The 23,769-nt window shown below is 36.9% G+C and overlaps 2 protein-coding genes across 2 annotated transcripts; both read right to left on the bottom strand.

The window, feature by feature from the left end:
- Positions 1-3,821: 3,821 nt before the first annotated feature.
- LOC108683405 (chromosome transmission fidelity protein 18 homolog) lies at positions 3,822-18,873 on the bottom strand. Its single transcript, XM_018172716.2, has 17 exons — positions 18,747-18,873; positions 15,907-16,145; positions 14,859-14,975; positions 14,363-14,485; positions 12,931-13,129; positions 12,355-12,580; positions 11,936-12,094; positions 11,349-11,466; positions 10,860-11,058; positions 10,315-10,429; positions 9,654-9,853; positions 9,176-9,304; positions 8,824-8,943; positions 8,369-8,624; positions 6,941-7,873; positions 6,452-6,509; positions 3,822-4,826 (listed from the first exon to the last, which is right to left on the bottom strand). Exons 2-17 carry the CDS (start codon positions 16,016-16,018, stop codon positions 4,729-4,731), a joined length of 3,162 nt encoding a protein of 1,053 aa, XP_018028205.1. The 5' UTR covers positions 16,019-16,145; positions 18,747-18,873; the 3' UTR covers positions 3,822-4,728.
- A 1,590-nt stretch (positions 18,874-20,463) lies between these two features.
- LOC108683408 (probable DNA-directed RNA polymerase I subunit RPA43) lies at positions 20,464-23,337 on the bottom strand. Its single transcript, XM_018172720.2, has 6 exons — positions 23,246-23,337; positions 22,780-22,922; positions 22,323-22,590; positions 21,883-21,978; positions 21,062-21,525; positions 20,464-20,731 (listed from the first exon to the last, which is right to left on the bottom strand). The coding sequence occupies exons 1-5, from the start codon at positions 23,320-23,322 to the stop codon at positions 21,084-21,086; spliced, it is 1,026 nt and encodes a 341-aa protein (XP_018028209.2). The 5' UTR covers positions 23,323-23,337; the 3' UTR covers positions 20,464-20,731; positions 21,062-21,083.
- Positions 23,338-23,769: the final 432 nt, after the last annotated feature.

Here is a 23,769-nt window from a genome sequence, read left to right as displayed (position 1 = left end):
TCAGGCAACAGGGCATCGGCGTCTAAAATCAAGAATATTAAAGACACAGTTACGACCACACTGAAGAGTTGGAAATATTTTTGATATTCTTTGAGTTTAGCACTAATAAATCTTCAAATTTGGAAACACGACATGTAGAAATTGTCATAAACTCTAGATTTCCAGCATAATTTTTCTATTCTTTGAATTAATCTTAAATTTTCAAAACAAATTTACGATTTTAATCTCCATAAACAGGATTTTAGTTCAATATATGAGCCGTTAAAGACCCAGAATACCAACTAATTAAAGCTAAAGCTAACTTTTGAGGACCCGGCGTCATGAGCAACTCATTAGCGAAAGTTTATTTAAGAAACTCTTTTATGTTGTGTTTGTGTGACTTTTTTTATAGTCATTACATCACTTTAATATCTATAGATAACCTAAAAGATACTTTTCTAAAGGATTCATCTTCTCCAATAAATGCTCTAATAGCCTGATAGCTATAAACAACAATTTTTCTTGTGGTTGATAACTATAATATTAATATATCTGTACACCAGATGCACAAAATAATTGATAATTGGTAAAATAAGTGCGTTAAACGTTCGTGGCTAACAAATACTTAACAAAAGATAACAGAACTCATACGACACTAATATAACATAACTCATCCAGTCAAATTACGGACCAGGCAATAAGTCCAGCGGCTATCGCAATCAATCGTCAGTTATGGAAAGATCGGGTTCCAAAGGCCGGATCCCTTGTGAATCAAGCCACGAAAAGTATAAGAATCGGCAACAGGCCATGGGCCTATTTCTTCAACGCCGACACTTCTATTCTATTCTATTCTAAGATCAACTCGTGCGTCTGTGTCAGAAGTCAGTCTGGCCACTGTCTCTCTTTCACTTCATCCTAAGAAACGAATCATTCATCACGCGCTGTTCATATAATCACATGCTTCGTTGCCGGTAACATGGAGTTTATTCGACCCTCGTTTTCAGATCGGGCGAAAAAATGGGACACCGTCATGCAATGCCAATGAATAATTGTTAATTTGTAAAATTTATGGCCTAACTGTTAGCTAAATCTGACAGCTAGCGAATATTTCGTCCATCATATTTATGAAGTCCCATAAAACATCACATGCTCTGCCAGGTAATAGAATCGATAGTGCCCTAATTTGTTGCCTTTCTAAGTTTCCATGCCAGCAACAGGTTTCAAGAAACCGCGTAAGTTGTTAACGACTTTAGAGCGCAATTCTTAGCTGTTCACCTAAACAGGATCTCTAATTTATGGCATCTTCCAAAAATTCCTCAGTCGACTCCAAAGCCAACAGAGGTATTATACGCCACTCAGGTAGCCGGTGGAAGTTACGCAAAAAATGACGTTGTGGACACGTTTGCTTCTACAGTGAAGTCTCAACTTATAGTGGGGATGAGCTGACAGTTTTCTGATTTTATAATTTTTTACCATATTTAAGGAGATTTTTATAATACGGTTTTAGAGAACGTCAATTAATATAGAAACTTTTTACGATATCTTCCACACATTTTTAGCGCATTTTCTCATTTATGGAAAAAATGCACTATTGTGCGCGCCATGTCCGTCTGTCTGTCTGTCTGTCCGTCCGTCTGTCCGTGACCTCAAGTTTTCGTCGACGGGAAAATGCGCTCTCTGTCACTCACTGCTGTGAGAACTGAATTATATTTTTTTATTATTTAACAATGGCAGATACAAGTTTCAGACGAAACATGAATTTTCAAATAGATTTCTAAACTTTTGTCATTCGAAAGAAGTATGCAATCATTTCGCTCGGGCCAAACATTAAACATCACCAGCGAGGTTATAACTAAATATTAAAATGAAAACAAATGTACAATAGGACCTAAAGAGTATTAGAGTATTTAGAGCTAAAGGGTATTGAACATCCTCGTACTTCAAACAACTTAAAATTCAAAAGCATATGAAACGAAAAGTATATTAAGCATATTTTCATCATATCATTCATATGCTATTCAATTCTTATTGGAATTTCGACTAAAGAAGGCCTATGACATGTTTCAAATGACATTGTGTGGCAAAAACTAATGGCCACTACGACGTACCAACAAAAACTTTGAATAGTTAGAAAAGTCTCAACACCACCAAAAGTACACGTATATTTTTACATTTACACAATGAACAAAAATGAAAGGGCAATGTTTATTTTATGGCGCTCGACAGTGGCTCCAAGTTATTAACCTGCTAAGTCCTTGCATAGTTGGGAAGATGCGCAAACGGCTCCCGGTTAGCACAATCCTACCTCATCTGTACCACCACGTTCCTCCCTGTGGATCGTACAAAGTGGGAGAAACTGAACGGCTGACAAGCGGCTTCCGTAGGCAAAAAATAAGTGGATCTCATCAGCAGATGGGGGTCCTATTTACGATCTCTGCAGGTAGGTTGGGCAGGAGTGCTTCGAGGTCCCATGGTTGAACTAGTATAAGATTGACCCATCAGAAGCCCATTTTTGCGGTTTAGCTCGTTGTTCGCCTGTGACATCACTGATCTCAGTGACGTCACGGGCATTAACCAATCACCGAAATGCCATCAAACCAGTCGACCAATCAGGCATGGGAATGATGGGTTTGTTTACGTTTCTCGATCTACGTGACGTAACAAGAAAGCTGAACTGGAAGACGGAACTTCTCGTGGGTCAACCTTATATGATTCAACCATGCTAGGTCCTACCTTAGCAAACTCCCTGAACTTAGGCCGTAAACTGATCCATGTACTCACAGGAATGAGTTAAAGTCAGTTATATTTTGTCAAAATATCGATGAGCTTTTTGTACTTGAGCCTCATATTGACCCAGTTTGGCCCGTATCACTGCTACATCGGCTCTCTGCTCTTGCTATGGGTAAGAAAGTGTCACTCTTTGAACAATCTGATTCATTCATTTTTCCGAGTGGAGTGACGAACATCAACGGTATGCTTTACTATATTCGATTTTTTTTTTCAAGCGTTTATTTTCTACTGAAGAAGGACTTTCTTGCTAGTCTAACAACTCGAATGTTTGTGGTCTGAATTTTGTGCGCTCAAAATCAAAGCTTTATGTACTGGTAATTTGTTAAATCAACAATGGAAGTGAAAATTAAACATCTATTGCGAGTAGTTTGCAAAAAATCAAATGCGATAATTTTAATGCAACTTACTGAATTGAATAAAATTTCTCAGCCTTTGCATCCTAGACAAAGATGAGACCAAAAAATGTCCGCGTATAAATAAAATTTTATTAGGGAACTGACGAGCTCAAGAACTTGTGCCTCATTATAGAACTCGAGCTTAGCAGTTTCATCGAACCGTAATGTGCTCGTGTAGTCGGTAAGACGATATGAACAAGACAATTACGAACATTTACGCCAAAATAGCTGAAGAAAAGATCAAGTTTTTGTTAGGAAATTTGTGGAAGTGGCAATCAAGTTAACGGGTAAACATTTTCCGAAAAGAGATAAATTGGCATCTGCCTGGCTCTGTGGGCCAGGTAGACATTCACTGTGACCAGAGTGAATGTTGGAGATATGATAAAACACTTGTACCGTTTCATAAAAGTACACTTCGGAATAATTTTATGATCGTGATCTTCCACGAAAAACTGGCCAGGTTAGAATCGCAAGGAGAGGTTAATGGCTATCATAAACTCGGCTATGATATATTGACCTATCGTCATCTGAATTGGCTTTATAAGACGAATTATGCATAAACCCGATTGTCACTAACATTAACAACCATTGCATGTTCATAAGAAAATTGAAATTATTTTGATAAAGACAAATTTTTTGAATTTCACACCAACGCCCAAGGAAATATTCAAACAATTTACCAAGCCAGAAGTTTAACATCATGTGAACAAATTAGACCTTTATAAATGCTTGTTCTCACTCAAGTCAGCTCGGCTCCAAGTTTATGCTGTAGCGCTGATTTATGCAAATATATCCTGATGAAAATCGCGGTTCGGGATCCAGCGGACGATCAAGACAGTGCGTGCAGTAATGAGAAGCCAGCCATATATAATTTCATAAATGTGTTTTATTCTGAAAACTATGAAAATATTAACACTTCCAAATCTTACCGAGTATTTCGACGTATTAACATTAGGAATCAAATCGCAAAAAAAATTAATTGTTCGTAAATTCGGAGCGAGGAAAAAAAATGTTCACATGTGGTTCGCAGCTAAGTTGGTCGCAATTTTTTCTGCCAGAAGCTTGCAGTCTTTGGACTGGGCGATGTCCGTTAAATTTGCTACGGTAATTCTAGAATTTTGGAGGAGCGTTTTGGATCAAAACCAGAGTGGAGCAACTTTTTCTTCCTGCCTCCCGAGTCGTTAACTAGAGCTCTTTTACCAGTTCTTTTGATCGTTAATGCCCAAATTCGACGACAAAACGGTCAATTAAAAATTTATAGAGAATCTTGCGTTTGCGAATGTTTATTTTAATTTTAGAGTATTGATTCACGAGACATCATTTTATGTTAAAATTATAATCCTAAAGCAGAAATTACTTGCAAGCATGTATACGTATATAGAGAAAAGATACTAGAATTAGTACTTCATGTTTCTTTGTTTACAGAGAAGAAGAGTAGAACCGAGTCCAAGAAGAGAACAACAATGTGATAGACACACCAGCACTAATAACATAGATATAAACTAGCATAATTGCAAGAAAACGAATCATATCAATAATAAGTGCCGACAGAGAGAACCAAATTTCAGACGAGATCCTTCATCTTGACTGAACGCCTGACAGCATTGCTGTATCCTTCTTTGAAACGGAACCACACTGTACTCTTCACGATGTCGTTCGTAGCTGAAACGCAGATAAGAAAAAATGAAAATTAATGCAAATTAGAATGCTATTTGTAGATGTAACCGTTATGAAAATTTATGCAAATTTTAATGATTAACAGAAATGTGTGACCATACGATGAGCAATGAAGAGTAGTAGATGAACAAAAAAAATTAGAAATATAAAAAGGTATTTAGTTAGTGAAATGAAATCATTTTTAAATAAATGAATTGGATTTGATAGCACATACATCATATACAGTGTCCGCCATATTAATGGCAACGGATGTTTGCCATATAAAATAAATTGGTTTCTAGGAGACTTTTCTTTTATAATGAAGCTTAATATCTATTAATTCATCTATTTTATATTGCAGAATTCTAAGGTGTCTGCATTTACTATTACTTATGGGCTATGGCAGTAGATAAAAATGTAATTGCAACCTTCCATGAAAAGGACGAGAGTAATTCAGTCATTGCAAAAAAGCTCCAAATTCGTCGTGAAACTGTGTGGAAGGTGGTAAAAAAATTCAAGGAATCTGGTGAATCATGCAATCGACCTGCCGATCAGGTCAAGGAAGGAAACGAAGTGTCCGAACTTAACAATTGGTCAAAAACACGAGGGAGAAGTTGAGGAGAAACCCTCGTCGCTCATCTGCAAAATTGGCTGCAGAAGCAGGAGTCAGTCAGACATTAATGCGTGGAGTCCTCAAAGATGACCTCATAACCTCCCCTTACAAGATGCAAACAAGGCATGAACTAACAGGCCGTCATGAACGAATGAGGCTCGAAGGATGCCAGCACATTCTGGATCTCATTGAAGATGCACGCTGCCCAACTTGGTGTTCAGTGACGAGAAAACATTTGACGTTGAACAAAGCGTATACCATCAAAATGACAGAGTTTGGAGTCGAGATGGATCTGTGGCAACCAGAACAGCAACACGACGTCAAAATCCCATGTCCGTGATGGTTTGGGCCGCGGTAACCGCCACTGGGAGGTCCCCACTCGTTTTTCGTCCCCTCAGGATTGAAATTGAACAGTCAGCGATATATTTCGGACATTATGGAAGCTGTGTTACCTTGGGCCCGTAAACACTTCAACGGCTCACCATGGAGTTTTCAACAAGACTCTGCCCCATCACATGGCTCAAACATGACCCAAAACTAGATTCAGGGTCACATCGCAACGTTCATTAGCAAAAATGAACGGCCCTCAAGAAGCCCTGATTTGAATCCTCTCGACTTCACTGTATGGGCTCTTTTAGAGAGTAGGGTCTGCAGAACACCTCATGATTCTTTGGATAGTTTGAAGTCTAAATTGACACGGGAATGGGACTTGATCCCTCAAGAAATGCTGCGTGTCTCCTGTGAAGCTTTCCCGCGTAGATTGGAGGCCGTCATTAAAAATAAGGGTGGTCATATTGAATAAATATGTCTGAGAATTGTTTAGGTAATTCTTGGCTACTAGCTCATCCAATAAAAAAAAACAATGCACCTGTTTGTTTTATTGAGAAATAACAAAAAACAATCGTTGCCATAAATATGGCGGATACCCTACTGTACATTCATCACACTCACCATCTGATATAGTCAGTTGGCACCAAATAAACTTAATGTGTACGTCAAAGTCGGACCAGCAGCTTACCTTTATTTTGTTGCGACAAAGATGACTGCATGACACGACCGAAAAAATCCCGAGGCATCTGCAGAATGAAAGTAATTTACCGACCGGCATATAATACAACGATTTTATTTCAAGAAGATTACGAGATAAAATAATTTTTTTATATTTTAGAAGTAACTTACGAATACGTTTCTAAGACTATAAAATCGATGGGGTAAGATAGGTTTTCCATTAAGAGAGTTCATTTTTTTCATACAGAGCAAAGAGGCTGTTTCAGCATGGCAGGCTCATTCAGGTGGAGAACGGATATAATACTAGAAAAATACGCGACGTAAAAGTTCTTCCAGTAGCAATAACAAAAAGCTCCGAAATAATGTTGAGATCCTGCTCTCTAACATCGAATGATTAAAAGCAAATCTATGTGATATTTGGAGGAGAAAGGTTCAAGCGCAGGATGCTAGTAGTAATTAACCTTTCACTTTCAACAGTTGCGAAGATCATATTGCTTACTTTGGTTTCAGGAAGTTTTAGGAGTGGCTTGGCAACCAGTTTGCGGAGATGATTAGGAACACTTTCGTCGTCATTGCTGCCTTGACTACTGATTATTTCAGAAGCATCATCCTTTGCAACATCATCTCCGGGAGTAGATTTTGAAGGAATGTTAGCACAAAGTGATTTATTCTTTTGAAACAATGATTTCTTATCGGACCGCGCAGATGATTCCTCGCTGCAAACCATTGAATTATCACCAGGCAGAGCATCACAAGGATTTTTTACAAGGGGAGATGGTTTATCAACAGACTTATCAATGGCTGTTTGAATAGAATTTCGTTCACTGAAAAGTTTTTTCTCCTGTTGTTGTTGTGAGAAATATAATTCAGATCTTCTAACTTTCTCCATTTCAACTTCTCGTGCTACGAGTTGACGAGCAATGTAGCTAAGCTGACGATGGTTGACGTTACTGTTCAGCCGTACAACCTCTTCAATATTTGGTTCCATCACGAAGGAATATTGACCTTCCTTCGATCGCTCTTGTGTGTAGGTTAAATTATAAGCTATCATTGTGTCAATGACGCTGAGAAGCTCGGCTTTTTCCTTGGAGCTGTAGAGCTGCGTGTTGATGGGTCTGAAATTGGGTTGCAATATCGTACTTAAATACGGCAACACGTCCATCAGTAAAAGAGGTGCTGCTGCAAACACTCGGCTCGATGGGTTCATATGGTTCAGCAGTGACGTGATGAGAGTCTCGGTGCGCTGCTGCACAGCTGTCTGCTCTGTGTGCTGTACAGGGAATGTAATTTTTGGGCGCTGGTGGGAGGCAAAGTTTAGATGGAGAGACACAAAGACGTGAGGTAGGAAGCCTTGCAACATCCAGCTCTGGCTTTTCTGGATCTCTGTGCGCAGCATATCGAGGAAACAAGCCCAGTCCAGGCCAGCAGTAACCTGTAAACAATTTTATAAATCTATCATTAGACAAGAAATTAATTTTGCAAGCAAATGATAAACTTAATTCCATTGATATATAGTATGTGCAGTAAATTTTATTCATTTTTATGTCACGAGTGAATCACTTTTCCTTATTTATATAGAATTTACAAATTACAAATAATAATACAAAATAATAACAATGCTTCTTGTAACTTGTAAATGAATGCTTGTTGCATTCGAAACATCGCTAATAAATCAAAACAACTTCCTCAAACATGCCTTTCGATCTACCAACGTCATCTGAAGAATTGTTGTACTCTGATAATTTAAATCAACGAATTCTCTGGTCATTAATCGTACGTGTATAAACAAGCAAATTCTGCCATCCAATACTAATTTACAAATATTAGCTAATTTTGTAGCAAAAAGAAAAATACCAACTAGAAAACTTTCTCGACTTTCTAAAATAACTACGATAGTAACTCTGGCGTAATCTAGAACATCACTCACAGGTTCTAAATGCGTATGCTTGAATTTACAAGTAGGATAGTTCTCAAACCACCCTTGAAGTATCTTCTCATATTCTGAACAAGACATGGCAGACTGCAAGACTTCTCGGTACCGGTCAGAAAGTGTCACGATGGTGCTTGTTGTACTTGTTGTTGCGGTGCTGCACAATGTTGTGCTAGAGTCCGCTAGGGTAGAGTTAGAAACTCTACGGTCGGTGGTAGGGCTTGGTAGATTGTGAGGATTTACATGTCTAGCTCTGAAACAGTTATATACTCATATTAAAGAATGGAAGCTTCACTAAAATACCTACATGAACTTCAAACAAAATGTTAAGTCATAAAAATATACTTCAGTATATGCTTGCTCAAGAATACACAGCTTTCAGCAATTTGAATCTCAAAACATTATAAGTACAATGCCCATCATTTTACGCGGATTAAATGGAAGCAACTGACTTGGCAGGACGAGGTATGGAGAAGATGTTATTCCAGACGCTGAAGAGCGATTGCTGGTAATCCTTCTGCCCAACGGCAGCACCTTCAATGTCGGACAACTTCAGAGCACCGCGTTTGCTCCTAAGGATATAATAATCAGAGGATTAGTGTAATCAAATTCTACAAGAACAAAATGAAATAATCAATAGTATACGAGACCACTATGTGAACATAGTTAAAGTTATGACAAGCTCTATGCACACAGATACCATAAACTCGATGTAGAAATGAGGTGGAAAATTTTTAAAATTCTAAAAATAAGGCAAAAAACGAAAAATTTCTCAGTGCATAAGCTGCAATGACCATCACTTACTTGACAAACTGCAGTAGTGCCAGGCAAGACCTGATGTCGTTGCGAGTCTTATGCGCGAGAGTTAAAAGCGCTGTAAGATCCGTGCTGAGACCGCGCTCGTTGCAAATCTCTTGCAGGCGTTGAGCGAGCCTGGACACATATAATAAATACTACGTCAGACGTATACCTTAATTTTTGTTTACATCAACAGGCTCCTGACAGGCTGTCACGGACATCAAGGTCTTTGAACCAGAGGCAATCGATGGTTTAAATCTGGCAATGTGGTAAGATCATATGGTTAACATTTAACCAAAATTTAAATATTAAACGGAGTGTAAAATATCATTTTAAATAGAAACCAAGTTCCAATTGCCAAAAGAATACGAAAATAAACGTCAGTAAAAGCTCCGTGTCTTAATGTTATTCAGTCCAGGATTATGACAAGCCACACATGGCACAATTTCACAGACCATACAACGAGCTCTAGATGATAACCTACTTGGTTGAGAGGGTCGGAGGGAACGTAACCACAAGAGCCAGGGGCTTGAGAGGCCGCAGGGCTGTCACGAAGGGGTCGTTGCAGATGGCGATTACTGGCCGCTGTAGGATGAAAATTTTCTGTTTGGTTCCTTTCTTGCTTGGGGCGTTGCCGCCCAAACCCTTGCCGGAGATGAGGTTCACCAAGAGTTTGATGGAAGGCTGCAACAGAAATCATGGCAAATTTGGGATGAATTATTTGGGATGAATTATTTAAGTACAAAAAGCAGCCTGGCACTGGAGGTTCTGGCAGATATCAAAATTATCGAGTTTAATGGGTTTATATTCATATTGATATAATGTGTATTGAAAATAATAGAAATACTAATATGTTATTGTAGTAATATTATGATCATATTACAATTTTACATTTTAATTTAGTCATATTAATATTTCTCTTAACACATTAATAGTAACGTGTTTTAACAAGTTGTGAAAACACATCAATAAATCAATATATCGTAATCCAGGAGTAAATCAAACATTTGATACTATATTACTAATTCTTAAGCTTGTGCAGTAGAAATCTCACAATTGAAAAGTCTTAGAGGGTTAGTTAATAGGTCCAAATTACCATTGAATGTAAATTTGAAAAATAATAATTCTATTGTGAAAATTCTCACCGCAGGCGCGCCATCAATTTCATCAATAATGAGACAGTTTGGTCGCTTGTCCACATCCAAGACGGACCGCATGCTTGTTGCGTTCTCAATACTTGAACGAAAAGCATCGACTGATCTGAAAGCATAAGATAAATATCAACTAACAATATATATACATGAATGTTCAAAGCTTATAACCATAGACAAATCGAAACTACCCCTGAAGCATGACAGAGAACACCAAAATTTACGTTTCTTTCTCTTGTTACAATTCCTTACTATTTTATCACTAAGAATAAATTTTCTGATCCAGGTAATATACACACACGTAAAGTATTGTGGATACTCGCTCAAAAAAACCCAATATTTTTTGCTGGGCCAGGCTTCAAACACGAACAAAAACTTCAACATAATTATATAAAATACAGATCTTTTGGGGAGCGAGTTTACTGAGATTCCAAACCTCATAAGAGTTCTGTCCATCAACACACAGACGGAATATCATTGAGCCAACTATGACAGAAGTGACCAATCTATGACAGAAGTGGCCCATCTATAACGCTAACCTATCGTCGCTGGCATTGAGCTCGACAGGCCTGTATCCCGCATGTCTGGCAATGATGTGAGCAAGTGTGGTCTTGCCGAGACCAGGAGCACCGCAGAGCAGCAGCAGCTTCTGCACTGGTCGGCCGTCTGCTTCGAGTTCCTCGTTGAGATTGGGCAAGAGAATTGGCTGGCGGTACTGGGACTTGCCGAACTTGTTTTCTGTTTAGGATACTGAGTGTTTATGGTTTATACTCCCTTCACACCTTCCAAATTAGGGCAGTTAAATTTGTTTAAACGGAGTCTATTTTACATTTTAAAGCAAAAAAATATAAATAGCAGAAATGAATCACTGCGGCTAATAAATGTTAAGGGTTATGATTTTCAGTTCACTACAGCATTTAAATAGGAGAATGACAAATTATTAAATAAATCCCATTTCAATGATGACTAGAGGAGTGAAAGAATTAAACTTAGGGACATTTATAGTCTAATGAAATATTCAATTTTACCTCTCCAATTTTCTCTCTTGACTGCGGCCTGCTCATTGGGTTTGCGAGGCTTCTTCTCTTTGCCAAAGACGAATTTATCCCAGAGTTTGATCCAGTGCAACACTGATCGATTAGTCATCTGCACCACAATAACATTTGAGATAAGAATAAATTTATTTTTAATTTCATTATTATTAAACAAATTTTTCCCTTCATGAAAATTGTGCGCACCTAGAAGACAATCTGAAAATTTCTTGTGCAACTGCAGTAGTCGTCCTCGATTTAACTTTCATAAAACAAATATTCTTCGAGTTGTAAAATCATTTTATGGAAATAGTTATTCATTTTTGGGTAAATTTATCAAGATGGAAAATATAGCAACTCTAGCCTTAAAGGTTTAGTTGGTGGCGATCAGAATCCTGGAACATAATAATAGGTGCTAATAATTCCAAATAAAATTGCCCAATGTAACAAAGTATGCAATGAATATTTAATGAGTTTAAATACATTCGCATTAGGTATTCAAGATCAGGGTAATGATGGAGAATCAAGTGCTTATGATTTCGGTCAAAAATCCTCTTAATGAATTTTCTGAGAGGAATTCGAACCTCATCACTCAGGAGATGCAGATAATGTGTAGGCTTGTAGACTTCGGTCCAGAGGGAAGACTCATCATCAACATCCTCTTCTTGTTCCTGAGCATCCAACTCGCTTGTTGTTTGGTTAAGTTCAGTTGAACGCACTACACGTTCAGCTTGCCGATGTAGCTGCAAAAATAAATTTCAATTAGATGCGAATTAATAATATCTTAAAGGAAGGATGGGAAAAATGTTTCATCTCATTAAACTTTGGAGGAATCAAAACAATAATCATTAATCAAAACTCATGACTCACAGGGTGTTCTTTGATAAGAATATAAATAACTTCCGAAAGCATTAACTTTAAATTAGAATAAATTAAAACCGTTTTCACCATTTTATTTACCGTTTGATTGTAAAACAAATTTCAATGGCTATAGAACTTATACCTCAGCTTGTGCAGCCTCTTTTAGCTGTGAGAACGGAACTTGAAGCAATTGTTTGATGTGAGAAGAACTGTTTTCTGGACACCGAGCAAGAGTGAGCCTCTGTCCTGCCTTAAGAAAGTCTTCATCTTCATCTAATGAGAGATAAATTCGGTCGCCGTCATTGCTGGTGACGGCCTGAAAACCACCCTCAGGGAGACGAAAGTGGATGGTACACGAACGTATGTCACTGCAAATTAAAATATCATTATGAATATGCAAAATTTCAAAATTAATACAAACATTGTGATGCATACTTTATTTTAAAAATAAGGCACAAAATAATTTTCCATTTCCAAATGCATATAAACATGAATCTTTGCACAAAAATAAACTAAACTAAGATGGGAGGAAGAAGCAAAGCATTAAAATGTGAATGTTTAAAAAAGTATGTAAATAAATTTACAAAAAATAATATGTAAATAAAATAAAATATGTTGTGAATGTTATAAGACCAGCATCAAATTTGGAGGCAGAGTTTATGCATGATATTGAGAAAGTACTTCACTAGCTCAAGTGAGACAGAGAGGCACAGCTCACCGCGGCTTGTTAATGATGGCATTGGAGCCTACAGCCCCCTTGTCTATCAATGCCTGCTGCAGCAGACGTTCTCTGTGACGCACAATGCGTTTTATAATAGCTATGTCAGGGTCTGCAGATGATGAATGACTGTTGGTGTGAGTCTGATCCACTAAACCCCGAACAATGGGTAGGAGTGGCTTTCTTCGCTTGTTATTTCCTGTTGAAAAAATATCACCTTACTTTGCAACAATTTAACCAATGGTAATTATTTGCAATTCATTGTGTTAAATTAAATACTTCTAACAAATTTTGAGAATATTTTCAATTTTGTTCACTGTCTAAGCCAAATGTGAAGGAAAAATTACAAATGTTTGGCTACTTCACTCATGTTCTTATTTTTGTCACTCATAATTTGGTTGAGTAATAATTTTCAACAAAATTTCTATGACCACTGCATATGTTAAACATCTAATGGTGATAGCTCTAGTTAATGAGGCTCAAGATAGAAACAGCATTGAGAATGAACGGTTCATGCATCCATAGGCAATGCAATGCAATGTCCGTTTCTACTGGGTATTTACTACAAGTTCTTCAGACTAACAAAGATTCAAATTTGCCAACCCACTATGACATACGAAGACCAACGCAATGGCAACATCATGTTGCTTGCTCAAACACTGTACTCAATAACAGGTAACAACCCAGCTCACCCACTGCTTAAATCTGACTTGAGTCTCTCTTCAGTCAGCCTGGCTTTTCCTCCTGCTGCACAAGAAGACTAGGAAGAGCTCACCAGAAACTTTTTCTTAGCTACAGCTGCTACACTGACACTTGAAATTCCTTAGTAAACTATCTGCACCCCCTTAGGCCATCCACCCAAATAAATTATAAATGTAAGGCTCTGTCTCCTCTGCCAGCCACACTCATCAAACATTTAACCTCTTCTCCTTACGCTGTTCTTTCCCTCGTTCTGCTCTTGCCCAGAGACAAGTTTCAGTCTTGGTCTCTTGGAGCAAAACTTCTAAGCAAAGAACTCCATCATACAACTCTTCATCACACAGTCCTTTCAGTAGAGTCATGGAACCAACACACCCCAGCTTCTGGCTTACACTGAGGGTGCTTTTGTCCCTGTTTAATGCAAGAGTTGAAAGATTTTCCCACCAAACACATGACAAACTAATCAACACAGTCAAACTAATTATTTACAGCATTCCATCACCCCAGCCCAACATCTTTACCGCTGATTTATCATGACACATTTTCACAGACAAGAAGCACAAAAGGCTATCACACTTATTGACTAGTTTTTAAAACACTAACAGTTTATATTAATGCTTAGTTTTTACTAGCCAAATATTTAACTGAAACTGAACTGAACTGAAGCTTAGCCATTAAAATTCCTAACATTAAAAATTACTGAAAAATTAGACACTAAAACAATGGACTTTACTTGAATTATAAGTTGACTTTTCTGCCCAATCAGTGATACTGTCAGAACCAGATGTGTCTTCATCATCTAAAATCAAACGCCGTTTGGCACTCCGGTTCTCCAGCAAGCTGCCATTAGGGAGAACTGAAAGCAAACCAAACTGATCAGTCATAGAGTTAAAACATGCTTCAGTGCCACACACAGGTTGAGTTAGTGGCATCAGTTTGAGAAAAATTTTTATTATACAAAAATATTTGACCTAAATAGTTATTCCAGACTAAGATATCCATAGAAAATAAATTTTACTAGCAAATATCAGAAGAAATTAGCAGTAAATATTAGATAAAGACTTAAAGAGAAACAGAATTGAATGGAAAAATAAAAAATTATACAATCAAAAAATTTGATTGTCAGGCATTAAATGATAATAGGAAGACTAAACTCTTCTTAACATCAAAATATTTTGAAGTGAGCAGAAATTTTGTAATAACAGTTCATTATGTAGGTATATGTTAACCTGATGCATTTGGCTGAGAAAGTACAGCAAATGGGTCAATTGGGACAGGTGAAACTCTGCCAGATGCTGAAGATTGGACAGTTGACTGTGAGGAACCATTGAATACACAAGGCCCATCTGAAACACAAACATATAAAGAGAGATTTGAAATGAAATATATAAAAATTTCTATATGCATGAAAATAGGAATTTTATTTAGGTTTTTACATCACTGAAAGGCATTAACTAAATATTCACTTCTGTACTGCTGAAGAGGATTATAGATTTATGGTGAAGAGGATAGATACATTATTAATATTATTATTCAGATTGCTTTCAGAAATCTATGCTACCTTTAACTGGAGCCAAGAACAATTCAAATGGATTCAAAACATTGTGTGACATGTGGTAACAGTATTTCTAATCAATGCTGCTCGGTCTGGCATATCAGACAGAAATTTTAAAAATCACAAGTAAGAAAGATCATTTCACAAACAATTTTCAAAAATAGCTGGTAAAAATGAGCCCTTTCTATAAATTTCTAATGAAGAAATTAGTCAAGGGCTACAGGAACAGGTAAATTGACCATGTGCACAGGCGTTTTTGTGTCATTCGCAATAACTTCTGCTCAATTTTTCTCTTTCAAATACTGTTTTCACAAAAAATTGTTCATACAATATATAAATATATATTATAAGTATTTGCAACAACATTAATTAAAAAAAATAATTTTACATTTGATTAAACTACAGAACCTGACAAATTTACCGAGTTGGTCCTCTCTTTATAGCATTTGATATCACAAAAATCTTGCAGCCCTAAAGTGATAGATTTTCACCAACTTTTGAAGCTCACAGCCTAATCCTGCACTTTTATTAACAATTATGTAGGAAGGATCTAGCAAGAATGTTGCAGTTACAAAAATAGCAACAAAGCTCTAGTTATTGCTCAAAAGGTAGACATATTCCACATCTGTCTTTTGTGTTAATGCCCATAGGCCATGAGCTATCATCATTTCCTCAATCATTAGTTTTACAAACACATTTCACTTAACACTGGATGCCTTTACCTTGCATTTGTGATGAGGCTGCTTCATTCTCCATTTCCTTCATCATCTCCATTTCTGCTGCATGAAGCATCTCAAATTCATCTTCAGCATCAGCAGGAAAAAAATTGTCCATGACTGGTGAACCTTGTGGCCTTTTGGCTCACTTTACTAAAGCCTTTTGAGAATTGTCTCAATCTGCTTAACTGTTGATGGATTTAGAGTATTGTTTCTTTGAATTTGATCCACTTAAAATTTCAATCCTGCCAGCAGTACAGTTAATATTTAGTTAAAAATTAACTATTTAATTAGTTAGGTTAATATTTAGTTAATGCCTTTTGAAGTTCAATCAGATAACCTAGCTACCGGTACCCAGTTTACACTAAGCTACAGTTGATGAGAGGTAGTGAAATGACAAACATTGACAAAGTTATAAACATATATTACTGTTATTTACACAATATTTATTACTTCAATACCCTAAGATAATCAAGACAAATTTCTTCCATCTATTTGTCTTAGTTCATGTGGCAGACAAAAATTTTCCAGTTATCCATGTAATAAATTTAGTTAAGTAATAAATTTAGTTAAGTAATAAATTTAGTTAAGTAATAAATGAAGTCCTTATCAATTATTTTAATAACCAATGTCTATGATGCAAGAGTATTTTTATAGTTGGGGTTGTCATTGTTGTTGTCCTATAAGTAGATCAGTAAAGTATATATCATTGATATCAGAATTATCATACATATGATATTGGTTTTAGGCTGGTGGTCACAGTGCGGTGAAGTCTGAGAGCAAGGTATTCGCAACCAGAGTGTGAAACCCTTGATCTGCCCTAAGCTTGGTCTGTCACTACCCTCGAGCTAGTAGTCTTTGTAATAGGATATCCCAGCCGGCTTCTTTCTTGCAGTAACTGGCGGCTTTCAGGTGGTCAAAGAATGGCCAGCGGTCAGCTATCACTAATTGGACAAGGCAAACCACTGGCCACATATTATTCATCACCCCTCGTTGAGTTTGCCTTCACCATGCCACCTGTTTGTGGACTAACAGCTCAGTAATTCACAACATCTCTTTCCCCTTGTACCTTCCACAAAGCCTCCATCAAAACAGTTAATAGATGAGTTTTTTTCCTCCACATATCATGAATATCAGCATGCTTGTTCATAACTATTTTTTGGTAGATAATATCTACAACAAGGAGGCTGATCAAGAAATGCCAAGTATACCATCAAACGGGGTAAACAGGGACAGTTTTGAGTATTTTTGTTAATAATTTCTTACCACAAAACATTTTACAAACAAGTTTAGGCTCATTTTATAGCTCTTTGTGAGGGCTATTGAAGGGCATCTCCAAAAAAGTTCCATATGCTATTTGTAAGGTGCTAGACGCAATATAAAGGGCTTATGAATTTATCTGGAAACGGGTAAAAAGGGACACTTAAAATAAAAATCAATTTTAAATGTTTGAAGTGTGCAGAGCTAGTATGGAATATATCTACTTGGCGAGCCGTGACTGAATTTTTTGACATTCGAGCCGCGAGATTTCATACCTACTGAAATTATATGATATTAGAGCCGCAATATTTCAGACAAAAATAGGACTTTTCCAGACTAGGTGCAGAGTGTACCATCAACCGGGGCTACTCGGGACAGGCGGGGTAACTCAGGAGTCAGGACAGTCCTCCAACATGGCGTAAAACTGTTTTAGTAGCAAAACTAATTGGAATATTGCAATACTAAATATAGTGGCGTAAACATCAACATTTTTCCTATCTATATAGTATAAAGGAAGTTCAAAAATATTACATTTGATAGCTTTGAAAAATTCCTGAAAAAATGGTGAAAAACGATATTTTGAAAAGCTACTTCTGCTAAAGTCTGTAGGGTAAACGCGGTATATTCCGACACTTTAGGGACGCATCGAGAAATGAAAAACTATAAAAAGAAAACCGTATGCATTACGTAAGTTCTGTTGCTTTCACATGACTCTCAAAACACTTCACTACGCGTCAGCAACGATGAAACGTCACAAAATGTTGCCATATTTATTAAAAAGCCTTTAGAATGGAAACCTACCAAATCCCTATATTCCTGTCTCTTATACACATCTAGATGTGTATAAGAGACAGGGCCAAGACCTAGTGTTTTTGCAGTATTTCGACACGCAAATGTATGACGTCACCATTTCAACCATCAATGAACGCATGGAACTAAAACAAAGCTTAATATAAAGGAAAAACTAGAGAAGTGATGGAATTACCTACGATGTCGGAATATACCGCGTTTACCCTAGTAAAAAAATATTTGCTATATTAAAAAATTTTGCTTGGAAAAAAGTGGCAGACAAGTGTCAGCATGACAACTTTATCTGCGGAATTTACATACCTCAATCCAAAAAAAATGCCGGCCATTTCTGCATGGCATGATCAAGATGGCGGGGCAACTCGGGACACCCCCCGCCCCCAGCCCCCGGGGCTTTCAGGACACCCCCAAAAACACATTTACAGTAGAACCTCAGCAAAGGCTCCAGTTAAGAAAAAAATTGATTAAAAACAAAGAATATTGATTACATTTATCTTGCTCAGCGAAAAAATTTTCACTTATCGAAAAATTAGTGCCTCGGTTATCAGTCATCACAAAATTGTGCATAGAATGTCATATATAGAATTGTGCACCAGGCATCATAGAATGAAAAGTAATTGACCTAAACTATGATGCATTTCTCCAAAACAAAACCAAACAAAACGGAAAGGATGAAAAATATGCTGGTCTTGGGCAATGCTGGCCTCTGACATGCATGATCCCGGTCCAATGCCGTGTCGACTGTCGGGTGGCGGCAAACTCTAGTCTGTGGGACTTACGGCAAAGCCACGGTCGCAGTATGGGTTCTTCCATGATATTTACTGCACAAAAAAGTTCCCTTCAGGAGGCAACTGATACATTAATTCCTCAAAGCACAGGGTTGGACGGCAATCCAATTATTTGGAATTCGCGGGAAACCCGTATGAACGTGGATCACCGATCACAATGAATTTGTCGCCCTGATACGTCGCTACTACGCCTAGGTAGACTGCAGAGACAGAAATGTACAGTTAGAAATGATCCCATGGTTTGATCGTCACATGAACGAATTTAGAGGATCGCCTATAAGAAGAGGATGAAAAGAAACCTGAAAATTTGAATATCATGGCTAAGAAACACATAAGGTTTTGATTGAATGTACAAACTTCTTTGTATGTAAAAGTTAACTTAGGAAAGTTTCAAGCAAGGACTTAGTTATTAGGCTAGAGTGCCGCTAGTCCAACGCTAGCCTGAGCTTGTGCGCACAACGCTAATTGTAACACATGCATAATCAGCCTGACAAAGGCAAACAAACTGTTAATTGCGCTGTTACTGTTGACTTTTACAATACTTTGCATTCCCTTATCAATTTTGTCAACTTATCCTCTTTCGAGCATATAAAATTATAACTTATCCTTCTTATGTGGCAGGGAGCCCAGTTGTTAAGTTCAGAGTATCAAGATTGGAGCAGAGCGATGAGGGTTCGATCCCAGCTCTGCGCGACACTTTCTGGTCAGAATCGGCAAGGAGGCCGAGCGGTTAAGCACAGCAGAATTGAAGCAGTAAGTTGTGTGTTCGAGACCACATAAAGCTGTGAATGTTCTGCGATGTTTAAGAATCGGTGACAGACCTACGGCATAATAAACGCTGAAACCGCTACTGTTATTATTTTTCTTTCTGTCATATATTACTAAGGAGAGCATTTTAGTAACGTTGTGTCATGCTAACTACTGTGACCCCGAATTACTGTCATGCTTAATGCACTTATTGTAAATCTTGAAAATCGCTTCCGTTACATGGCAATACATTATCTATATTTTTCCCAAGTGAAATTATTCCCAGTTCTCTGTTTATAAACTACACGTTACATTATATACAATATACACATTAAATGGGCAAGCATTGTGGCAGTACTGCGGCAACTGGCAACTTGTGCGCTTTCAAAAGACGAGAGTATCAAGTTTTGAGGCGATGCTTAAAGAGGGCCTCAAGTTTTACATTGAAGTTCCAATTAATTTTTCGAGCCACCTACCAGACTGATTGTCCGTATAACATTAGTCTTATAAGAAGATCACATAACATAGCGAAGTCAGCGCTGAAGAGTAGGCCTGATGTGGCCTGTCGCCGATTCTAGTACTTTTCGTGACTTGTTCCCAGAATATCTAAAATCGTGTCATTTGACCAGATCTTTTCAGAACTGACGATAATTTGGAATTGCTACTAGACTTCAACCAGGTTCGATATGGTACTAGGCACTTCGAGTCTGACATATATATTTTTCCATAGCTTTATCTAGTCTGTTCTTGAACGCGTTCATACTCGGAGCGCCAACGATGTAATCGGGGAGGCTGTTCCACATGTAGGTGATTCGAAGCGAGAAGAAATTGGTAGTTTTAAAAAAGTTGTTCAATTAATTTTGAATAAATTTCCCAAATGCATATCAATTTGCTTCAATGATCATGCGCATGAAAGAAATTTTAAAATAAAAAAAATCGAATAAAATAAATACAAATTTCGGCCCAGCAAGAGGTATCAATCTTGGCACATAAAATACATTCAACACATCATTCAATAGTTAGTCCTCTAAATTCCAATATGCTATGTAAAATGAGAGGATATTTAACCTATTTTCATAATATGTAGCGTTATAATTAAGTATTCAGTCAATTCGTTGAGTTGAATAAACTTTAACATTTAGTGACAAATTTCGGTTTAAAAAACAGTTGTTCTGCTCGTGTATTTGTTGGATCTTGAGAGCTGTACGGCAAACTACGGGATCCGCCACCTGCTCAGAGGTAATTACAAATAACTGAAACGACAGTTAACGGTAGGAAACTGATAAATACGGTAGGAAATAAGATAAATAATTAATTCGAGACCTTAAGAACTGGTCCACTGCGGGCAAAACTTATGCAAATAAATCAAGAAAATATGAATTTCAACCACAAATCAAAATTCTGTAATTCTCAAAAAAAATCGTAGTCTTAGAAACAATTTAGCATTAATATAGCTACAACGTTCTGACAAACAGGGCACTCCTAATGTAATAGAACAGTAGTTCAAGCACCAGCAAATATAGACCTAACAAATCAAAAAACATTTTGAAGCTCAATACCTTAATTATATCCCAACAAATGTCAGTCTCTCCTCTTCCTTTTCTTGGATTTCTTGCCGTTGGAATCCATGAGGTCACTTTCATTTATCAAACTCTTCTGATCTTTGTCATCATCGCTTCTCTCTATCTTTGTCTCTGTGAGCTCCTTGAAATCAACTGCATCACCATTTGCTTCATGTCCTCGCTTTCTCTTCTTTTTGGTGCGAGTTTCACTTGGTGTCATCGAGTCTTGAGATGCATTCAACTCACACGAGATATCAGGTGAAGGATTTTCTTGTTTCATGTTTTTGAGAAACGGGACTGGAGTAGAGACATCTTTATTGGGGGAATCTTGCTTCTGCCTCTCCTTCTTATGACTCTTAGAGAAGCTGCGTGATACACTAGAATCGGACAGCTGACTACACAGGTCGCCTGATGAATAACCTTCCTCATGGGACGTCAGACAGTCTGAATCGGTTGCGCCACTGAAATAATTTTGGTCGTGAAATTAGGAAGGTGTTATTAAATTGATACCAGAATTCAAAATCTCATGAGTGACACTGAGGCCTGAACTGATTTACATATTGCTGATTTACAGCAATACCTATGCTTCAAAACATCATCTTTTATTTTTTTAGAGCAGTAATGTTTTAGAGCTTTAATATTTTTAGAGCATTAATATTTTAAAATTGCAACAAGATTTAAATGAAATTAAATAAACATCTCATTTTATAGGTGCTACAATAATATACAGCCAGGCTGAAATATACCTGCGTGGATGCAGTGCATTTTTTAATTCATTTAAAAAATATGAACGGAATTTGAATAAGAAAAATGCCCACCTGCTGAAGTCCCCATCTTCATGGAAACGAACTCGTTTTTTGTTGGCATCAGATAAAGGCTGCAAGTTACTAGCATCCAGTATGGAAACATCAAACCTGCACATTACAGAAATAAATTTTTATAGCCTAGTCAATACACAACAAAACTACATCAAACACAAAATGACATAAAACAGCATACAAACAAGTATATCTTCTAAAACTTCATGACAGTGATGAAGGCAGTGATTCAACAGCTAGCTTGTTTTTCCTTCAAACAATTTTAAGAGAAAAATAATTGGAAATTAACCTCAACTTATCACTTTCAATACATACCATAAAAATTTGTACAGTATAAAATGGAAAATCTGAACTCACTGCATTAAATCTAATGTAAAGTGTCCATAAAAAAAAAACAACAAAAAAGTAACACAATAATTTTTATCAACTTTATCTCTCACCCATCAGGCACTGGATGCCCCAGTAATTGGGGAAGGAAGTCTCTGAGACCAACTTCTTGTAAGAGTAGAGTACAACGAGTGCCTTCAATCAAACTGAGATCCTGCAGGTGCTTCAAGACTGACTTGAGGCTCTGATAGGCTTCTGATTTCTTCATACATGACCTCTGGAGTTGAAGTTCTTGCTTCACTTGATGAATGCGATAGATGATGTTGTACTTGTTGTAGGCCAAGAAACTCACCATGTGTGGAGTGACTTTGTTTACAACACCTGTAAATATTACTTGCTTGAAGTTCACTTTTCATATTTTATCAGTTAATTTATCAAAAGTATTTTCAGGCAAAAGTGAAATAATAAAAACAACAAGAAGATAAATCAATATGATTGCACCATGAGAAAACAATATTCAATTTGATAGCCTTTATATAGCCATAACATAAAAAAAACAGTAATATTTACCTTCAATTAGCAGTCCTTTGGTTGGAGCAAATACATAAAATACAGCACTAATAGACAGATGTACATAAGGATTTGTTGAGTAAAGCTGTCCAGATCCAGAGAAGACTTTAACATCTTCATACCCTAGGATGAGCCCTCCTAACCTAGTGAGAGAAAAAAAAATAATTTATGTTATTCCATTGAGTTAAAATTATATAAAAGCTGTCACAGAAAAATTAAATCTACATTTACATTTGTAGCGCATTCTCTCATTTATGGAAAAAGGCCATATTGTGCTCATCATGTCCGTTGGTCTATCCGTCTATCTGTGACTTCACATTTTTGTTGAATTTGAGAAAATGTGCTCTCTGTCACTCACTGCAGTGAGTACTGAATTATATTTTTTTAAATATCCAAAATCCCAAATGAACTTAGCTACAAAATGAACTTAGCTGAATGAATGAACTTAGCTACAAAATGTAAATACCTGAAGGTGGAGTAGTGATATTCCAGTGAAATTTTAAACTCTCTTAGTTCTGGATCCAGCAATTGATGATAAAGCATTTTGTTCAATATAGAACCCAATGTGAGTTAAATTATTATTAAAATATGGTGCAAAAAAATGACTGATTATATATTACCAAGTTAATGATGATTCTTTAGGAAAAACTACATCAAGTTGTTGGTAAGAACAATTTGTTCACTTAATACCTTTTTTGAATAGGTACCACCCATTGATAGGATTATAAATGAACAGGAACAAATCTAATTTTCATATTGAAAAGCAAGAACAAAAAAATCAAAAACGGAACTTAATAGCTTGGACAAAATTAATTTGATGTTGCAAATAACACCTAAGCATCCAAGTAGCCAGCCTTCAATAGAAAAACTCTACTTTGTAAACAAAACTAAAGCACAACTTCCCTGCAAGACCAAATAGCTTTATAATTATAATGTAGTAATCTAACTCAATAATTTGTAGTTCTGAGAGCATTATACAATTTTCACTGA

Source organism: Hyalella azteca, unplaced genomic scaffold (genome assembly GCF_000764305.2).
Source record: "Hyalella azteca isolate HAZT.00-mixed unplaced genomic scaffold, Hazt_2.0.2 contig7948, whole genome shotgun sequence".
NCBI lineage: Eukaryota > Metazoa > Arthropoda > Malacostraca > Amphipoda > Hyalellidae > Hyalella > Hyalella azteca.
This window is presented reverse-complemented; position numbering and strand designations above follow the sequence as displayed.